This window comes from Corythoichthys intestinalis, chromosome 21 (genome assembly GCF_030265065.1).
Source record: "Corythoichthys intestinalis isolate RoL2023-P3 chromosome 21, ASM3026506v1, whole genome shotgun sequence".
NCBI lineage: Eukaryota > Metazoa > Chordata > Actinopteri > Syngnathiformes > Syngnathidae > Corythoichthys > Corythoichthys intestinalis.
Window position 1 is genome coordinate 22,278,693 of NC_080415.1, and position 17,342 is coordinate 22,296,034.

A 17,342-nucleotide genomic window follows, 5' to 3' on the forward strand; every position below is an offset into this window, starting at 1 on the left:
TGTGTGAACTTGCTAACTTGCAAAACTATTGCAGTCAGACCAGCCTCCACAACGAACAACTAAATCAAGCTAGCCGTCCCTCATTTGGATTATTGTTTGCATTATGTGCGTTACCGTAATTCATCGGGGTGGCTTCAGAGTTTCATTAATTTTTTGCCCAAATCACTGCAATATTACAATAGTTTAGTTTGAGTGTACGGGTGCTCCAGTGTCTCCCAGAAGCGGACCCATTTTTTTAAAGCTCCATTTTTTTAATAAAGGGACTTGCACTTCAAAATGTTTCTTTAGTAGTTTTTGCAAACAAAGGTTTGAATCGAACGTTGTATCACCTGAACCAATTGACATGACAGTTAATATAAGCATAGGCAGAGTTTGACTTTTGGGGCAGGGGGGGCACAACATGTTGATGACCCCGAAACGCAGTGTCAGCAATAAAATTAACTTACAAGAATATTCATAATAATAAGTTGACAATGAGCGTTTTTTGTTTCGCATCATTCTATAGGGGATTTCTAAATCAGGCTGCGTAGGCAATACTTTTCGCCAAGATAGTCATCCATTGAATATGGTATGCCCGCCGTTGTCGTGCCAATGTAGTTACCCCAGTCAAAAATTTTATCCCCTGGGCGGAGCCATATGGAGGTAGATTTGTGCCTTTATTATTCAATCAAAAAGAAGTTGCTTCAATCAAAACATATATTTTCAATTAAAAAAAGTCACTTCAATAAAAAAAAAAAAAAAAAAATCAGTTTGAATGCAAAAAATAAATTTGCAAAAAAAAAAAAATGCATGCGAAAGCTATTTTTCTTTGACTTTTTTTTTTTATTGGAGTCAAGTTTTTTATTTTATTGAAGCAACTTTTTTGATTGAAGTAATGTCGATTTGTGTTTGGGCCACATTTTGGCTAGGACATTTTTTGTCTGTATTATCCAATAAAAAAAATATTTGTTTTAAAAAAATGTATATTTTCCAAAAGAAAAATCACTTCAATGAAAAAAAAGAAAAATTTCAATCATAGAAAACATTTTTGATGCGAAAAAATATTTGAAAAATTTGCATTTGAACACTTAATTTTTCATTGAAAAAGTTTTCTTTGTTTGAAGCAATCCTTTTTGTGTTTGGGCCATCTAATGGGAAGGACATTTGTGTCTAAATCAATCAATCCCCCCAAAAAGTTGCTTCAATCAAAAAAAAAAAAAAAAAAAAAAAAAAAAAATTCAATCAAAGAAAAAAAATCATTTAAAAAATAAAATTGCCCTCCCCTCATTTTTTTTGGGGGGGGGGGGGATTATATGCAAAGCAAATGACCGTCCAAGGTGTTAGTCACATGATATGTTCGAAAAATAATTTTGACCAATGATGAAAATATATTTTTAGGGCTGTCAAAATTATCGCGTTAACGGGCGGTAATAAATTTTAAAAAATTAATCACGTTAAAATATTTGACGCAATTAATGCACATGCCCTGCTCAAACAGATTAAAATGACAGCACAGTGTCATGTGCACTTGTTACTTGTGTTTTTTGGTGTTTTGTCGCCCTCTGCTGGCGCTTGGGTTCGACTGATTTTATGGGTTTCAGCACCATTGTGTAATAATCGACATCAACAATGGCGAGCTACTAGTTTATTTTTTGACTGAAAATTTTAACAATTTTATTAAAACGAAAACATTAAGAGGGGTTTTAATATGACATTTCTATAACTTGTACTAACATTTATCTTTTAAGAACTACAAGTCTTTCTATCCATGGATCGCTTTAACAGAATGTTAATGCCATCTTGTTGATTTATTGTTATAATAAACAAATATAGTACTTATGTACAGTATGTTGAATGTATATATCCGTCTTGTGTTTTATCTTTCCATTCCAACAATAATTTACAGAAAAATATGGCATATTTTATAGCTGGTTTGAATTGCGATTAATTACGATTAATTAATTTTTTAAAAATTAATTATTTTTTTTAATTAATTACATTTCGTAATCGTTTGACAGCCTAATATTTTTTTGTACATTTAATTCGTTTTTTTGTTGTTGCAGGTTTATTGTTTTACAACTTTTATATACAAAGGAAAGTCAAATTCATGCGATGATACTTTGCGGCCTCCAGGAGGGGCCTGCACCCCCCCTCACCCTTAAAGGGATCCTGTTTTTAAGACAAGTAATTGTTAAAAGATAAATATTAGTATGAGTTATAATAATTTGATATTAAAACCCCTCTTAATGTTTTTGTTTTAATAAAGTTTGTAAAATTATTTTAGTGATAGGTCGCCATTCTTGTTACGTCGCAGTGCGTGACGTCACTGGTCCCGTTGCCGAAATTCCAGCGTGTCACTCGTTAGCTTTCCCAACATGTCGTCAGTTGTACCCCTCCTATTTGAACCAGATCTGAAAAGTGAAGAGCAGGACAGCACTGTTGGTCGTTCACAAGACGAGCTTCAGGGAAAAATGCGTGCAGCAAATACCTGAAAAGACAAAAGTTGGGCAAAACCGGTGATGCGAGAGAGTCCTGTTGCGAACTCCGGTTGGGAGCAAGAGTGTATGCTGTCCGGTTTTATTTGCAGATATTGAAGGTAAACATCTTGCGTTTTCAAACTTATCCCAATATAATTATGTGGATTGTTAGCATCCAGAGCTGTCGTGTGCTTTGCATACAGTACAGGCCAAAGAGCACACCTTTTGTAATCCATGTCTTGTACATTGTAACGCGTGGCAGCTAGGATACGTGTATAAAGGTACCAGAAAGGGGAGAAGCTTCTACTATGCACATTTAGTCACAAAAAATAATATTTCCACCTTGACCACTCTTCAGTCGGGAGCTCAGCAGTTAGCAAACAAGCGTTCCCTGACGAACTCAAACATTGTTGTGAGGTCCACGTCAGAGTCACTGTCGTCACTGTAGCATGCCATAGTGCTTTAATTATTTAGTACGATTGGGGGGAAACTCCCACGAACATAATAATCCAAATCCGCGTTTTTTACTCACTCGAAGGTGCAGGGGGGTGGTGGTGCTTACGCATTTTTTTAAAATTTCAAAAACGGTCAAAAAATACTATTGGGCCAAGGAGCGCCGGGAAACTTTACAAAAACCGGTCAGGACACTCGACGCAGCTCAAATATGCAAAAAAAGGGGACTTTTGGGGAAGGTCAATTTTTGACTTTTTCGTAAGGGGGGGTGGTTACGCATTTTTTCAAAATTTCAAAATCTGTCAAAAAACACTTTTCGGCCAGGTAGCACCGGGAAACGTTCCAAAAACCCGTCAGGACTCTCGGCACAGCTCAAATATGTAAAAAAAAGTGGAATTTTGGGGAAAGTCAATTTTTGACTTTTTCGTAAGGGGGGGTGGTTACGCATTTTTTCAAAATTTCAAAATCTGTCAAAAAACACTTTTCGGCCAGGTAGCACCGGGAAACGTTCCAAAAACCCGTCAGGACTCTCGGCACAGCTCAAATATGTAAAAAAAAGTGGAATTTTGGGGAAAGTCAATTTTTGACTTTTTCGTAAGGGGGGGTGCTTACACATTTTTTCAAAATTTCAAAAATGGTCAAAAAAAAAAACATTTTTGCCAGAAAGCACCTGGACATGTTTCAAGAACATATCAGGACTCTCGCCACAGCCCAAATATGCATAAAAAATGTACTTTTGGGAAAATTCAGTATTTGACTTTTTTGTAAGGGGGGGGGGTGGTGCTTACGCATTTTTTAAAAATTTCAAAAACGGTCAAAAAATACTATTGGGCCAAGGAGCGCCGGGAAACTTTCCAAAAACCAGTCAGCACACTCGGCACAGCCCAAACATGCAAAAAAAGTGGACTTTTGGGGAAAGTCAATTTTTGACTCTTTCGTAAGGGGGGGGTGGTTACGCAATTTTTCAAAATTTCAAAATCGGTCAAAAAATACTTTTGGACCAGGGAGCGCCGGGAAACGTTCCAAAAACCAGTCAGGACGCTCGGCGCAGCTCAAATATGCAAAAAAAGGGGACTTTTGGGGAAGGTCAGTTTTTGACTTTTTCGTAATGGGGGGTGGTTACGCAATTTTTCAAAATTTCAAAATCGGTCAAAAAACACTTTTGGGCCAGGGAGCGCTGGGAAACGTTTCAAAAACGCGTCAGGGCTCTCGGCACAGATCAAATATGCAAAAAAAGTGGACTTTTGGGGAAAGTCAATTTTTGACTTTTTCGTAAGGGGGGGTGGTTACACATTTTTTCAAAATTTTAAAATCGGTCAAAAAACACTTTTGGGCCAGGTAGCGCCGGTAAACGTTCCAAAAACCCGTCAGGACTCTCGGCACAGCTCAAATATGTAAAAAAAGTGGACTTTTGGGGAAAGTCAATTTTTGACTTTTTCGTAAGGGGGGGTGGTTACGCATTTTTTTCGAAATTTCAAAATCGGTCAAAAAACACTTTTGGGCCAGGGAGCGCCGGGAAACGTTTCAAAAACGCGTCAGGACTCTCGGCACAGCTCAAATATGCAAAAAAAGTGGACTTTTGGGGAAAGTCAATTTTTGACTTTTTCATAAGGGGGGGTGGTTACGTATTTTTTTAAAATTTCAAAATCGGTCAAAATACACTTTTGGGCCAGGTAGCGCCGGGAAACGTTACAAAAACCCGTCAGGACTCTCGGCACAGCTCAAATATGCAAAAAAAGTGGACTTTTGGGGAAAGTAAATTTTTGAATTTTTCGTAAGGGGGGGTGGTTACGCATTTTTTCAAAATTTCAAAATCGGTCAAAAAACACTTTTGGGCCAGGTAGCGCCGGTAAACGTTCCAAAAACCCGTCAGGACTCTCGGCACAGCTCAAGTATGTAAAAAAAGTGGACTTTTGGGGAAAGTCCATTTTTGACTTTTTCGTAAGGGGGGGGGTGGTTATGCAGTTTTTCAAAATTTCAAAATCGGTCAAAAAACACTTTTGGGCCAGGGAGCGCCGGGAAACGTTTCAAACACGCGTCATGACTCTCGGCAAAGCTCAAATATGCAAAAAAAGTGGACTTTTGGGGAAAGTCCATTTTTGACTTTTTCGTAAGGGGGGGTGGTTGCGTATTTTTTCAAAATTTCAAAATCGGTCAAAAAACACTTTTGGGCCAGGGAGCGGCGGGAAACGTTCCAAAAACCCGTCAGGACTCTCGGCACAGCTCTAATATGCAAAAAAAGTGGACTGTTGGGGAAAGTCAATTTTTGACTTTTTCGTAAGGGGGGGTGGTTACGCATTTTTTCAAAATTTCAAAATCGGTCAAAAAACACTTTTGGGCCAGGGAGCGCCGGGAAACGTTCCAAAAACCCGTCAGGACTATCGGCACAGCTCAAATATGCAAAAAAAGTGGACTTTTGGGGAAAGTCAATTTTTGACTTTTTCGTAAGGGTGGGTGGTTATGTATTTTTTCAAAATTTCAAAATCGGTCAAAAAACACTTTTGGGCCAGGGAGCGCCGGGAAACGTTCCAAAAACCCGTCAGGACTCTCGGCACAGCCCAAACATGCAAAAAATTGGACTTTTGGGGAAAGTCAATTTTTGACTTTTTCGTAAGGGGGGGTGGTTACGCATTTTTTCAAAATTTCAAAATCGGTCAAAAAACACTTTTGGGCCAGAGAGCGCCGGGAAACGTTCCAAAAACCCGTCAGGGCTCTCGGCACAGCCCAAACATGCAAAAAAACTGGACTTTTGGGGAAAGTCAATTTTTGACTTTTTCGTAAGGGGGGGTGGTTACGCACTTTTTCAAAATTTCAAAATCGGTCAAAAAACACTTTTGGGCCAGGGAGCGCCAGGAAACGTTTCAAAAACGCGTCAGGACTCTCGGCACAGCTCAAATATGCCAAAAAAGTGTACTTTTGGTCAAAGTCATTTTTTGGCTTTTTTGTAAGGGTGGTTGCTTACGCATTTTTTTCAAAATTTCAAAAATGTTCAAAAAACACATTTTTGCCAGAGAGCACCGGGAAATGTTTCAAAAATGTCAGAACTCTAGGCACAGCCCAAATATGTCAAGAAAGTTAACTTTTGGGAAAAGTCAATTTTTGACTTTTTTGTCAGGGGGGATGCTCACGCATTTTTTCTAAATTTCAAAAAACGGTCAAAAAACACTTATGGGCAAAGGAGCCCCGGGAAACGTTTCAAAAACATGTCAGGACTCTCGGCACAGCCCAAATAAACCAAAAAATGTACTTTTGGGAAAAGTTTTTTTTTTTTAACTTTTTTGTAAGTGGGGGTGCTTACGCATTTTTTCAAAATTTCAAAAATGTTCAAAAAACACTTTTGGGCAAAGGAGCGTCTGGAAATGTTTCAAAAACATGTCAGGAATCTTGGCACAGCCCAAATATGCCATAAAAGTGTACTTTTGGGAAAATAATATTTTTGACTTTTTTGTAAGGGGGGGTGCTTACGCATTTTTTCAAAATTTCAGAAACGGTCTAAAAACACTTTTGGGCAATGGAGCGTCGGGAAATGTTCCAAAAACATGTCAGGACTCTCGGCACAGCCCAAATCTACCAAAAAGGTGTACTTTTGGGAAAAGTCAATTTTTTACATTTTTGTAAGGGGGGTGCTAGCGCATGTTTTCAAAATTTCAAAAACACTTTTGGGCAAAGGAGCGCTGGGAAACCTTTCAAAAACATGTCACTAAAAACTATAAATAATACTAAATACTAAAAATAATTCCACCTTGACCACTCACTTCAATCCCCTCTTTTCCATAAGACTGGAAATTGCATCCAAAAGCAGCACATCATGGCATCATCACTGCGAGCCCGCAAACCATGCCGCCAACTAACGGTCAAAATATGGACTAAATATTATAAAATATTGCCATTGATTTAACATTTTATGTGTTTCTAACAACATAGTTTAGTACAAGAGAACAATTGTGGTTTATTAAAGCCTACATGTATTTAAGTTAGAGGATCACTTTAAAATCCGCTTATGAATATAAGTCAATGGAGATTTATTTTGCATTGATAATTTAGTCTATCAGTAAATTAGATTCATATTTGTGAGAAATGTAACCCTGACCCCCGTTCACCCAATCTGTTTGGTCTTATTAATGTCCCGTCCCCAGCAAAAAGTGTACATGCAGGGTATGCTGTTATATTGTCCCTACCAATGTTGAAACAATCTTACGCCATTGGCTACAACTACTTGAAGTTCATAAGAATTCACTAACTGAAATAACTTTTGGTTACAAAATATTAGGATGTTTGTTCCTTTGCTTTAATATGATAGGCTTCATTGTTTTTGCTATTGGTATGACATTTTATTTTTGCAAGAAATATGCGTGCAATACAGTTTTGTTAGTAAACTCACAACATACGAAAGATTGTCTTTATAAAATCATTTAGACTTTAAAACACTGTACATTTTTTTCATTGTCTTTCACATCATTTACAAAGTGGTGGTAATGATTGTCAGTCCAACTGATTGAAAGGATTTTTCTAATGACAACCTGCTGACAATCTAAAGTTTATAGTGCATGTGTGACACGTGTCTCTTTTGAGGAAATGTACAGAGCCCAGGCAATATTATAGATACAGTATGTGCTTTTTTTACACACTTAACAAGATAGCAGACAAAATGTAAAATTGTTTTTCCCCATGTTGTTTGGGTCTCAATAGAAAAGTGCTAAACAAAATGCAGTGGCCTGTAAAATTAAAGACAATGTTTTTTCCTTAGGAACTAACCTTTCATCTGCAAAGTCAATAGCGGCAACAGAATTCTTTATTCATGAAGACATTTCACCTTTAATCTTAAAAACTTCTTTGGTCCTAAATATTCTTATTATTCTGATGGCCAAATGCATATTACATTGCCATGGCAACATATAAACTGAACTCTGATTGTTACGGACAATAGCAGCCAATGAATAAGCCATTTTAGGGAAACCGAGTTGTGAAATGTCTACAACAACTATAAAAATTTGTCCCGATTCAAATTGCGGATTGACTTAGAATCTCAACATACAAGCAATCGTTAATTTTCTATAGCTGTTAAAGGGCTTTGGGGGCACTGCCCCTCCACCCGCTGTATTGAAGTCTGTCTTTTAGCCGCTTTGGCCGATGATGGGATGTCCGTAAACATGACCGATCTGCCGTCAGGACAGAGCAGCACGCTGGAGTCGGCTTCGCACTTTGTGGTTCTGCCGGGCCACAAGGTCTCCGCGGGGGTGTGGCTGATGGCCAGTGCTCCCTGAGCCAGGACATCTGCAGTCATCACCGACGCACCGGTATTATTCATCTTGATCAGCATGTCTAGCGATTGCTTACGAGTCTCCAGCGAGGCCCTCATGGCTTTCCTCTCCTCTTCTTCTCTAGCTTCCTCTTCTTCCTCGTCCGTCTCTGCAATATTGTCCTTAATGTGGAACTCCTTTGAGTCTGTGGAGTCTCTCTTAAATGAAAGGTCTAGCGGACCGTCGCTTTGGCGGGCCGTCCTTTCCAGCGCTTGGTGGATGTGCGACAGCTCATTTCGGATTTTGCTCAGGTGCTCCCATAGGTGATGCTGGACGGGAAGTTCCTCCTTTTCAAGGTGGGAGATTTTGCGTTCTGCTTCCTGGTACTCCTGAAGTGCTTTCGAGAGATCATTAAGTAGAGCAGCCACTGAATCTGAGGCCCCGTCACCCATAGGACGTGCGGTCGTAAGGTCTTGGCTACTGTTTCCCCCAATAGGAGCCGGTAAGGAGGATGCTTCATTTTTGGGACTGGTTAGATGATGTGTGTACAAGGGTTCGGATGATTTAGTCCTGGGATGCAAATTCTGTGAACTGAAAAGTGGAGAAAAGTTGAGTTTCTGATTGTTAAACAACCTCCGAAAAGTCTGCTAATCATAAATTAGACTATTAGTCTCCCAATTAACTGATTAGACTGTTGAGTATTTCTTAGGTTAGGAGCATATTGCCGTATGAGAAAATCAAAGAATGGTGGAATCAGACAAGAAAATCTGAGATAAACTGCTTTTCTGTATGGTGGTTGTTCCTTCTAATGAAAATATTCAATCATCTTTAAGCTTATCCAGGTAGGGCAGATGTAATACTTACCTCAGTTTGTCTGATACCATATTTAGAGTAGGACTTGTCTGGATGTTCTTTAGAAGATCCAACGTGAAGTCTGTTGTCGGCTTCTTTTCCACTGGGGATTCATGGTTTGTCAAATGGCCGCCTGTTCTCTTGAGACTCCAACTTGTTTTACCTTCCTTAGGTGAAGCTTGCACTTTATCCCCCAGCCTAAAGACCGTGTCAGAAGAAACTCCTAGAGGTGAAACCCGACCAATGGGAGAAGCCGTGGCAGCCCCGGGCCTCAAAGCAGGCACCTTCCACAGGTTAATTTTGGGCTGGAAGCCAGGTAAAGAAAATGTATCGCCAGTGTTTGGGGATGTTTTCTGTCCTTTATTGGCATCACTCTGACCGGAAGCTGGTCCGAAGCTGTGTTCACAGAGGAATGGGTAGTAGAGCCGCGGGGGTATAAAAGTTCTGTCCGTGTGGCTGCCTGAGGCCGGATGAATCAGCTGGGCGGCCGAAGCCAGGAAGGGAAGCTGAGCGAGCTGCGCATGGGTTTGAGTGGCGGGGAGAGTAGAATTCATGTATGAGAAAAGACTTGGGCCGATGGGATAGCCCACCCCGAGCACTGATAGGTTGAGCCCGGTCGGATCCTGATAATCCACCAGGTTGGGTGGGGGAGGGTAACACGGGATTGAACCATTCATTCGGGCTTGAGTGCCTTCGGTTTTGGCTTTACTTGAAGTAAGGAGGCGCCACTGGTCCGAGAGTAACCTTGGAGCTGTCATGCAGGTCTTGGATAAGGTCTTGTAGTGTTTCAACTGCGCCTCCACCTCCACTGACCGTGCCCGTATTAGCTGGTCTTCCAGAGAAAGCATGTCCGCCATCAATAACTCGGAATCTGCTTTACACTCTGCAGGATCCCCACTTTCCGACCTCTCTTTCACCAACGTGCGGACCTCCTCTCCTTCCTCTTCCTGTACACGGTTTTCCCGATCTTCCGCTTCCTCCTCCACATTCTGCTGCTGCTGCTCCTCCTCAGTCCGAGTTGCCTGATCCTGGGCGTCTTTTCCAGGTCCACGCATCCCCTGCTGTAGTGGTCGCAGTTGGTCCGGGTGCAGGACATTGTTGCCCTTTTTGTAGGGCCAGTCAGACTCGATAAGCAGGGAGAGGGAGTTCTTGCACAGACTGTACTTCATGTGGTTGTACAGGTGGGACTTCTCCATGCAAGTGAAAGGGCACTGAAAGCATTTGTAGTTGTACGGCTTGCCCCACGGACGAGGGATGTAGTGAGGCTTCTTGGGCTTGCGTTCCTTGTGTTTAGAGGCTGACGTTACTTTGCAAGCGTCGTCCTTGGACATGATCGTTCCTGATATTTCGGAAGACAACACTATTGTGTTCAGGTTACGATCATTCACAAGAGTAGTTGCGGGAGTAGGTTTTTGATCTCTAGGTTTGCTCATTTGGAGGGTTTTCCTTCAGCTTTCGTCATGGTTTTCAATGTAAAGCTGCATTTTCTTGGGTCCTGTGAAGAGACAAGATGAGTTTCTTGAATGCTGCATTTAACTTGAATCAAAATCAAATGTGTCCCTTGAACCCAAACGCGACCACCCTAGAGGTACAATGTTACTATACTTCGAGACTGCATGCGTTGTCTACCTGAGCTAAAGGTCACCTCACCACTAACCTAACTTGAGCTTTTCACTGTACCTGCCACTCCTCATTAGTTCCAGCAGAGCACCAGGCCCGAGTGAGGGTTAGGGCTCGGGGGCAAGTGGGTTATGGCAGGGGGGTTGTGCACCTGTGCAGCGTTCGGGGTTGCCCCTAGTCTTCGGGACCAGAAACCTCGAAGGCCAAGTAGCAGGCGCAATGAAGCCAAGCTGCGGGTTGCGCTTGGTAAGAAGAGAAAGTGGCGATGGTGGGTGGGGGCTGGTTACTAATGAGGGCCTGGCATCATGCCTGGGGGGCATCATTAGTGGCAGAGGACTAGGATCTGGGTCAAGACACGGCGCATAAGTTCAAAAGCACTCATGAACTAGGTCTTATCTCTTTATTGAGAAACTTTAACACTCATATTCTTTACTTCTATCGCCTACATTTACAAGATATTAAAAACTGAAAAGTTAAATTAACACCCCTCTCATCAAGAACAATAAAAAAAACTATTATAACATACCACTCGGAGGGGGACCCTTCAGGGATTGAGGATGCAAGTTTAAAACACTTTGCTTGGAGGCTTTTATTTCTTCTTTTGCCCCAGGTCATGCAAAGATAAAAGAGTGAAGTTGGAGATAAATTGTCTTTTTTTTTTTTAAATGTTTCAAAAAGATAGTAATTGAAGGCAAACACAGGCAGAATGGTGGACTTGTGGTTTATAGATCTGCCTTCTGGGATTGGCGTTGAAATCTGTTTTTGAAGTTATATAAATGTGTTCATGTTTCTTTTAGGGCTGTCAAAATTATCGCGTTAACGGGCGGTAATTTTTTAATTAATCACGTTAAAATATTTGACGCAATTAACGCACATGTCCCGCTCAGACAGATTTAAATGACAGTAGAATGAAATGCCCACTTGTTAATTGTGTTTAATGGAGTTTTGCCGCCCTCTGCTGGCGCTTGGGTGGGACTCATTTTATAGGCTTCAGCACCCATGAGCATTGTGTAAGTAATTATTGACATCAACAATGGCGGGCTACTAGTTTATTTTTTGATTGAAAATTTTACAAATTTTATTAAAACGAAAACATTAAGAGGGGTTTTAATATAAAATTTCTATAACTTGGACAAACATTTATCTTTTAAGAACTACAAGTCTTTCTATCCGTGGATCGCTTTAACAGAATGTCAATAATGTTAATGCCATCTTGTTGATTTATTATTATAGTAAACAAATACAGTCCTTATGTACTGTATGTTGAATGTATATATCCATCTCGTGTCTTATCTCTCCATTCCAACAATTTATTTTACAGAATATGTATATATATAATTTACAGAAAACTATGGCATATTTTATAGATGGTTTGAACTGCGATTAATTGCGATTAATTACGATTAATTAATTTTCAAGCTGTAATTAACTCGATTAAAAATTTTATTCGTTTGACAGCCCTAGTTTCTTTTCATGAACCTGTATGTTACATGAGTATTCATTTTTCTCGACAATTATTTCCCACCGCTTCCATTTCTAAACAAATCTGTATTTTCTCATCCTTACTTTGTGAAAATAGGATGGTGACTTTTTCAAGGCATTGAAAGTGGTTAGTCAACCTCAGTTGACATTAGGCCTGCAGTTATCGATTATTTTAGTAGTCGATTAATCGATGAACTTGTTAGTTCGAATAATCGAGTAATCGGATAAGGAACATAAGAAAATTAATATACCTGACCTGAGCCTTAAACGGTACAAATAAATAAATAAATGAGCATATATGTGCAACAAAAGAACAATTGACTAACTTACATAGCAAAAGTCCGCTACTTTAAATGTTATAAAATGGTTCAAACACATATTCCCACAAAAAAACGGCTAAATATACCTTTAAACTAAATTACGAACGCATTAAAAAAACATGAGCTCAAACAAAAAATTAGCTTATGTTGGTCTTAACAGGGAGCAGCTGGATTCAGCCATGTGAAATGAGGCAGACTGGAGGGCAGTGTATCCACCCAAATCAATAAAACTAAATGCAAACACTTTCAAAACAAACCATTACAACGCCACTTTGATTAAACGAATACTCGACGAAGAAAAATTTAATTCAAATTTTTTTTTTTCTAATCGAATACTCGAGTAAATCGATTAATCGTTGCAGCACTAGTTGACATGTTGATTGATTGAGGAAAAAAAGCAGGGAAGGGTGTTAACGAGCTTTACAATTTGAAAATGTTTTTTTTTTTTACTTAAAGAAATTGAATCATTACTGTTTTCTTGGGGTTTTTCAGTACGAAGAGTATGTACTTTTTCCACCTCTGCCAGATTTATACTACTACCAACTTTCATTGTTTCGTCAGCGCCCGATGACCATTTCATCGACCTGGTTCGCCTTGGGGCTCTGACCCCCCCGTTTGAGCTCATAATGGAGCCTAACAGCTGTTGTAACCAGGCGATCAATAAAATAAAATTTACAGTACAGATTTCCTCCTCTTCTGGCCACTATATCTGGATTGCGCACTTTGCCCCCCTACCCCCATATCCAAACCCTGCGGTCTTGTTTTGGGCTTTTAGAGCTGATGACTAAATAGCTGAACCACTTGAACATCTATTGTTACAATTACAGACAGAGTATCCACACTAGGACCACTTTGACATGCATCAGCAATCACTGATTGACGTTACGGGGGACAGCATCCTTTGAAAAAAAAACATCACTGTACATGTATGTATTTATTTAATTACCTTTTTTATGATTTCTGAGATGGTGGGTCGTCTCCCTTCACGAAGAGAACCGTCCTGTTCCAGGGAAAAAACAAATGTTAAATGGCTTATCTGTCATAATTCATTGTTATAACACAATTAATATTACTATGAAAATTATAATAGGTATTACCATAGACAAAACAGCTTGCCAATGATTTAGAAAATATGTATTTTTTAGTTTTTTACATTGGCCTTGTCAAATTTGACCAGGTTTTTAATGTGATACATATTAAACAATTGTATCCTTTTTAAACATATAGTATACATATATTTTAAAAACTTAAATTTGTATATTCAATAAAATGTAAATCAATCTATTTATCAGTTGTGAGGTCACGGCACCAGCAGCTAAAAAAGAAAAATGTAGCTCTTTTCCGAAACAATATTCATATTAAATTTTGACCTTGTATTTTTGATCCTATTAACTTCACTCTAATAATATTATATTCAATAAAGTTCTAAATCAGAACATCGCTGTCAAAATGATTTGTTTCAGCTGAAACGGAATAGAGGTAAAAAGATAAATAACAATGAGTAAAAATGTGCTTTTCTTTCTCTTTATTTCTATAATAATAATATAAGACATACGTACAAAACAATCGGGTAATTGTCTGTAATTAGCAGACTTTTCTTCGTTAATGCAAGACCAATTAGAATAAAACAACCAATAACCATGTAAAAATGGAATCGCCATTTTCACAAATTAAACTGTATTTAAGATAAGTGGAAAAATTATACTGACTTTAATGGTATGACTCTATTGATAGCAAACACTTTTTTAGTCCATGCAAGGCCATTTTTCCAAACAAAACCAAAACCTAGGCAATAATAGACCAAATAAACTCTCGGTGTCAGGAATTACCTGCAAATAGATGTGTGACGTGTCTCTCAGAGTAAGTGGCGTGGCGTCGTCGTATCCCGGTGCTGTCTGTCTGCCTCTCGTCCAACGTCCCTGTGCTCAAATGGGAGCACAGCAGGAGCGAGCGTGCACATTTATATTGACTGGGAGCGTCGCCCTCAGGCGCTACAATACAGCAGCCACCCTACCCACCCCTCGCACCCCTTACACCCCTCAACCACCTACACTTTAGATCCTCAAATGTGCTCTCTACCTTGCAGCCAAGATCATCTTAAAGGTTAGATCAGTGTGTGATGGCATTTTAAAACTTGACACGACTCTTTTAATTTTACCGCACGGTTGACGAGTTTTTAACCAATCATTATCTTCTCTCTTGAAAATATCTGTCTTTATCTGACTTTTTCCACAAAGTAAAAGAGAAACATCTTCATACTGAAGTAGTCATGAAAGAGAGTCCCATGTGGTTCTTTCTCCTCCTGGTCCTTCATGTCACTGAGCTCTCCTGCCCTTCCTCCTGATTGAGCAGACATGGTCGTCCCCCAACTGTCACATTTGCTCCAGATGGTTAAGCTCTATGTAGCGGCCTGTCAGCCCTCATTTGGCCGCGTCGGCGCGACAGCCAACCCGATGTCTCGTGAAGGGTCCCTGACTGGATGACTGGCTGACTGACTTGCAGGGTGCGTTGACGTTGATGTTTGATACACTCTTTGAGAATGACTATGATGCCAGAGAATATAAAGACGATTGTCTTGAATTGTCTTGTGGGGAGCAGAAAATTAGAACTCATCACTACTGTCTGAAAATCTCTAAAATTGCTAGTTAAAGAAGGGTATACACACTAGCATCTTTTGAGTTTAAAGCCGCTTTCACATACACCTGAACACCGGGCAGCCCTTATATGTGAAAGCAATTTCCCGGGTCGACTGACACGGAAATGACGCTGACATTTACCGAGTCGCGTCTTAGTATAATGTCCAGGACTTTCCTGGGAAGCGGTGTGTGTGAAAGCAGGCGTTAAATTCACAGGTCACAGCACGATAGCTGATGACATAAATATCATGGCAGGCCAATCGTCACTTCCTTTTTCCTCGCAGTAGGACGAAAAGCGGTAAACGAACATCGCAATTATCAACATAGCTAGCTGGAAATAGCTAAATTAAACTAAAAACAGAACGAAATTAAATTGCTACTGGATCGTAGAGCCGAGGAAGAGAGTCCATCGTTCCATCTTTGGAAACGTGTGGTTTATTTTGTTGTCGATGTTAGGGTCCGCAACTGCGGAAACAAGGTTGTACAAAGGGGCGAAAGTGGCTAGAATTTCTTGCCGTCCTGAAGGTCGCCACTGAGCCAGAAATGTTATTCTATTTTTTTTTCTTTCATTATTTTTTTTTGGGGGGGGGGGGGTCAAACCTGTTAAACTACTGAAATGCAAAGAAAACTGTTTTAGCACAGTTGTTTCTATAACACATACAGAAACTGATTTTCATTCAAAATTGCATTTTTTCAATGATTTGCAAAATATAAGTTAACAAAAACAGCAATAATTCTTTCCTCACATACTAAATGCCAAATCTCAATTTTAACTACTTAAGAACATAGGATGTAGATTAAAATTGAAGTTAATGTAAATATTTACTTTTTTTTTTTTTTTTTTTAATAATTAAGATATAAGTAACATTCATTATGAAAAATAAGTACAAATTACTTATTTTATGCAGAGTTCAATGGAATATATTTTGAAGATGGCGCAAACATTGACTTTTCTAAATCATAAGGAAATGAATAAGTAGCCAAACATAAATGAACAAATATGAGTCCAAAGTGCACATTGACAGCTATGTTCTGAATTTCCCCATCAGAGCAAATAAAACCTCCTCAACTCTTTCCTTGCTTTTAAAGATTTGATCCATTTTATGTTGCATTGCCCTTTTTTGTCGCAACAATTCAATAACATTTTTTTTTTTTTTTGCTGTTCCAGAAAACATGCACATTTGAACCAATCAGAGCTAATTATCTCTGTTGATCACGTCAGTATGTCAGCCAATTGAACGGACGTTTTGCTTTGCTGCGTGCATTCGCACATTGATGTGACTCATCATCGTCAGACTCAGATAACTGCAGCAGCTGGGGAAACCTCCATGCCGTCCGTGGAATAAAATAAATGATAAATATTGGTGGAAACGGATGACGCTATACAAGCACTTTATTATGCTTGCTGTTAACACTTGCGTATGTAAATCTGATTTTGGTAGATTGTTTTCTTCTTGGAGATGAAATGCATGTGTGGCATCTTAGCTTTTTTTTTTTTTTTTTTTTTTACATAGCGTTTTGACAGTTGCCGTCATATTTTCGGAATTAAAAGCACCGTGTACCGGAACAGCATTCTGGCCCTGAATCATATACCGGAACTGCATTCCGCCCCTGAATCTTATACCGGAACTGCGTTCTGGCCCTGAATCTTATACCGGAACTGCGTTCCTGACCGCTCTGGCCCACTTTCACCCCTGGTTGTACCTCAAAGATAAGATTTTCATGATCCATCATAGGACAAATTCAGGCATTGCAGCAGCTCAGACAGTGTTAATCGAATGTATAACATATAGACGAACTATAAGACCTATATAAAAGGCATATACAAATAACCTACGACTAAATTAAGAACAAATTGAATCTAACCTGACTGCAGATCAGCACTATGTCAGAAACATACAAAAAGAGTACCTGTCATTGTCCTTCTGCTTCATGTACATTTAATCGAGAGCACAAACCTCTGCTGTTGTAAAGTCTGATGGCATTGGGCACAAAAGAACGCCTATAGCACTCAGTTCTGCATGTAGGCAGAACTGAGCAGAAAGCACAAAACAATGGAGGGACGCGTTCAAGGGTTTATCAAATATAAACAAAAATAAATGCGATTGCGGACAAGGGGGAATAACACAATGGGTCGTGACAGTAGGTCAACGGGTTCAATAACACTAACCTAAGCGGTAGGCAGAGAGCCGATAAGACAACAAAACAAATACACTCAAATACCAACACAACGTAGGGGATTTCAAAACAAGGGCGGCAGACAAACAAGCTAGCAAATGCATG

The 17,342-nt window shown here is 39.5% G+C and overlaps 1 protein-coding gene across 1 annotated transcript; it reads right to left on the reverse strand.

Annotated features, from left to right (window-relative positions):
• Nucleotides 1-7,192: 7,192 nt before the first annotated feature.
• Nucleotides 7,193-14,390, reverse strand: prr35 (proline rich 35). The gene is made up of 4 exons (XM_057825311.1): nt 14,253-14,390; nt 13,370-13,423; nt 9,014-10,496; nt 7,193-8,740 (listed from the first exon to the last, which is right to left on the reverse strand). Exons 3-4 carry the CDS (start codon nt 10,432-10,434, stop codon nt 7,954-7,956), a joined length of 2,208 nt encoding a protein of 735 aa, XP_057681294.1. The 5' UTR covers nt 10,435-10,496; nt 13,370-13,423; nt 14,253-14,390; the 3' UTR covers nt 7,193-7,953.
• Nucleotides 14,391-17,342: the final 2,952 nt, after the last annotated feature.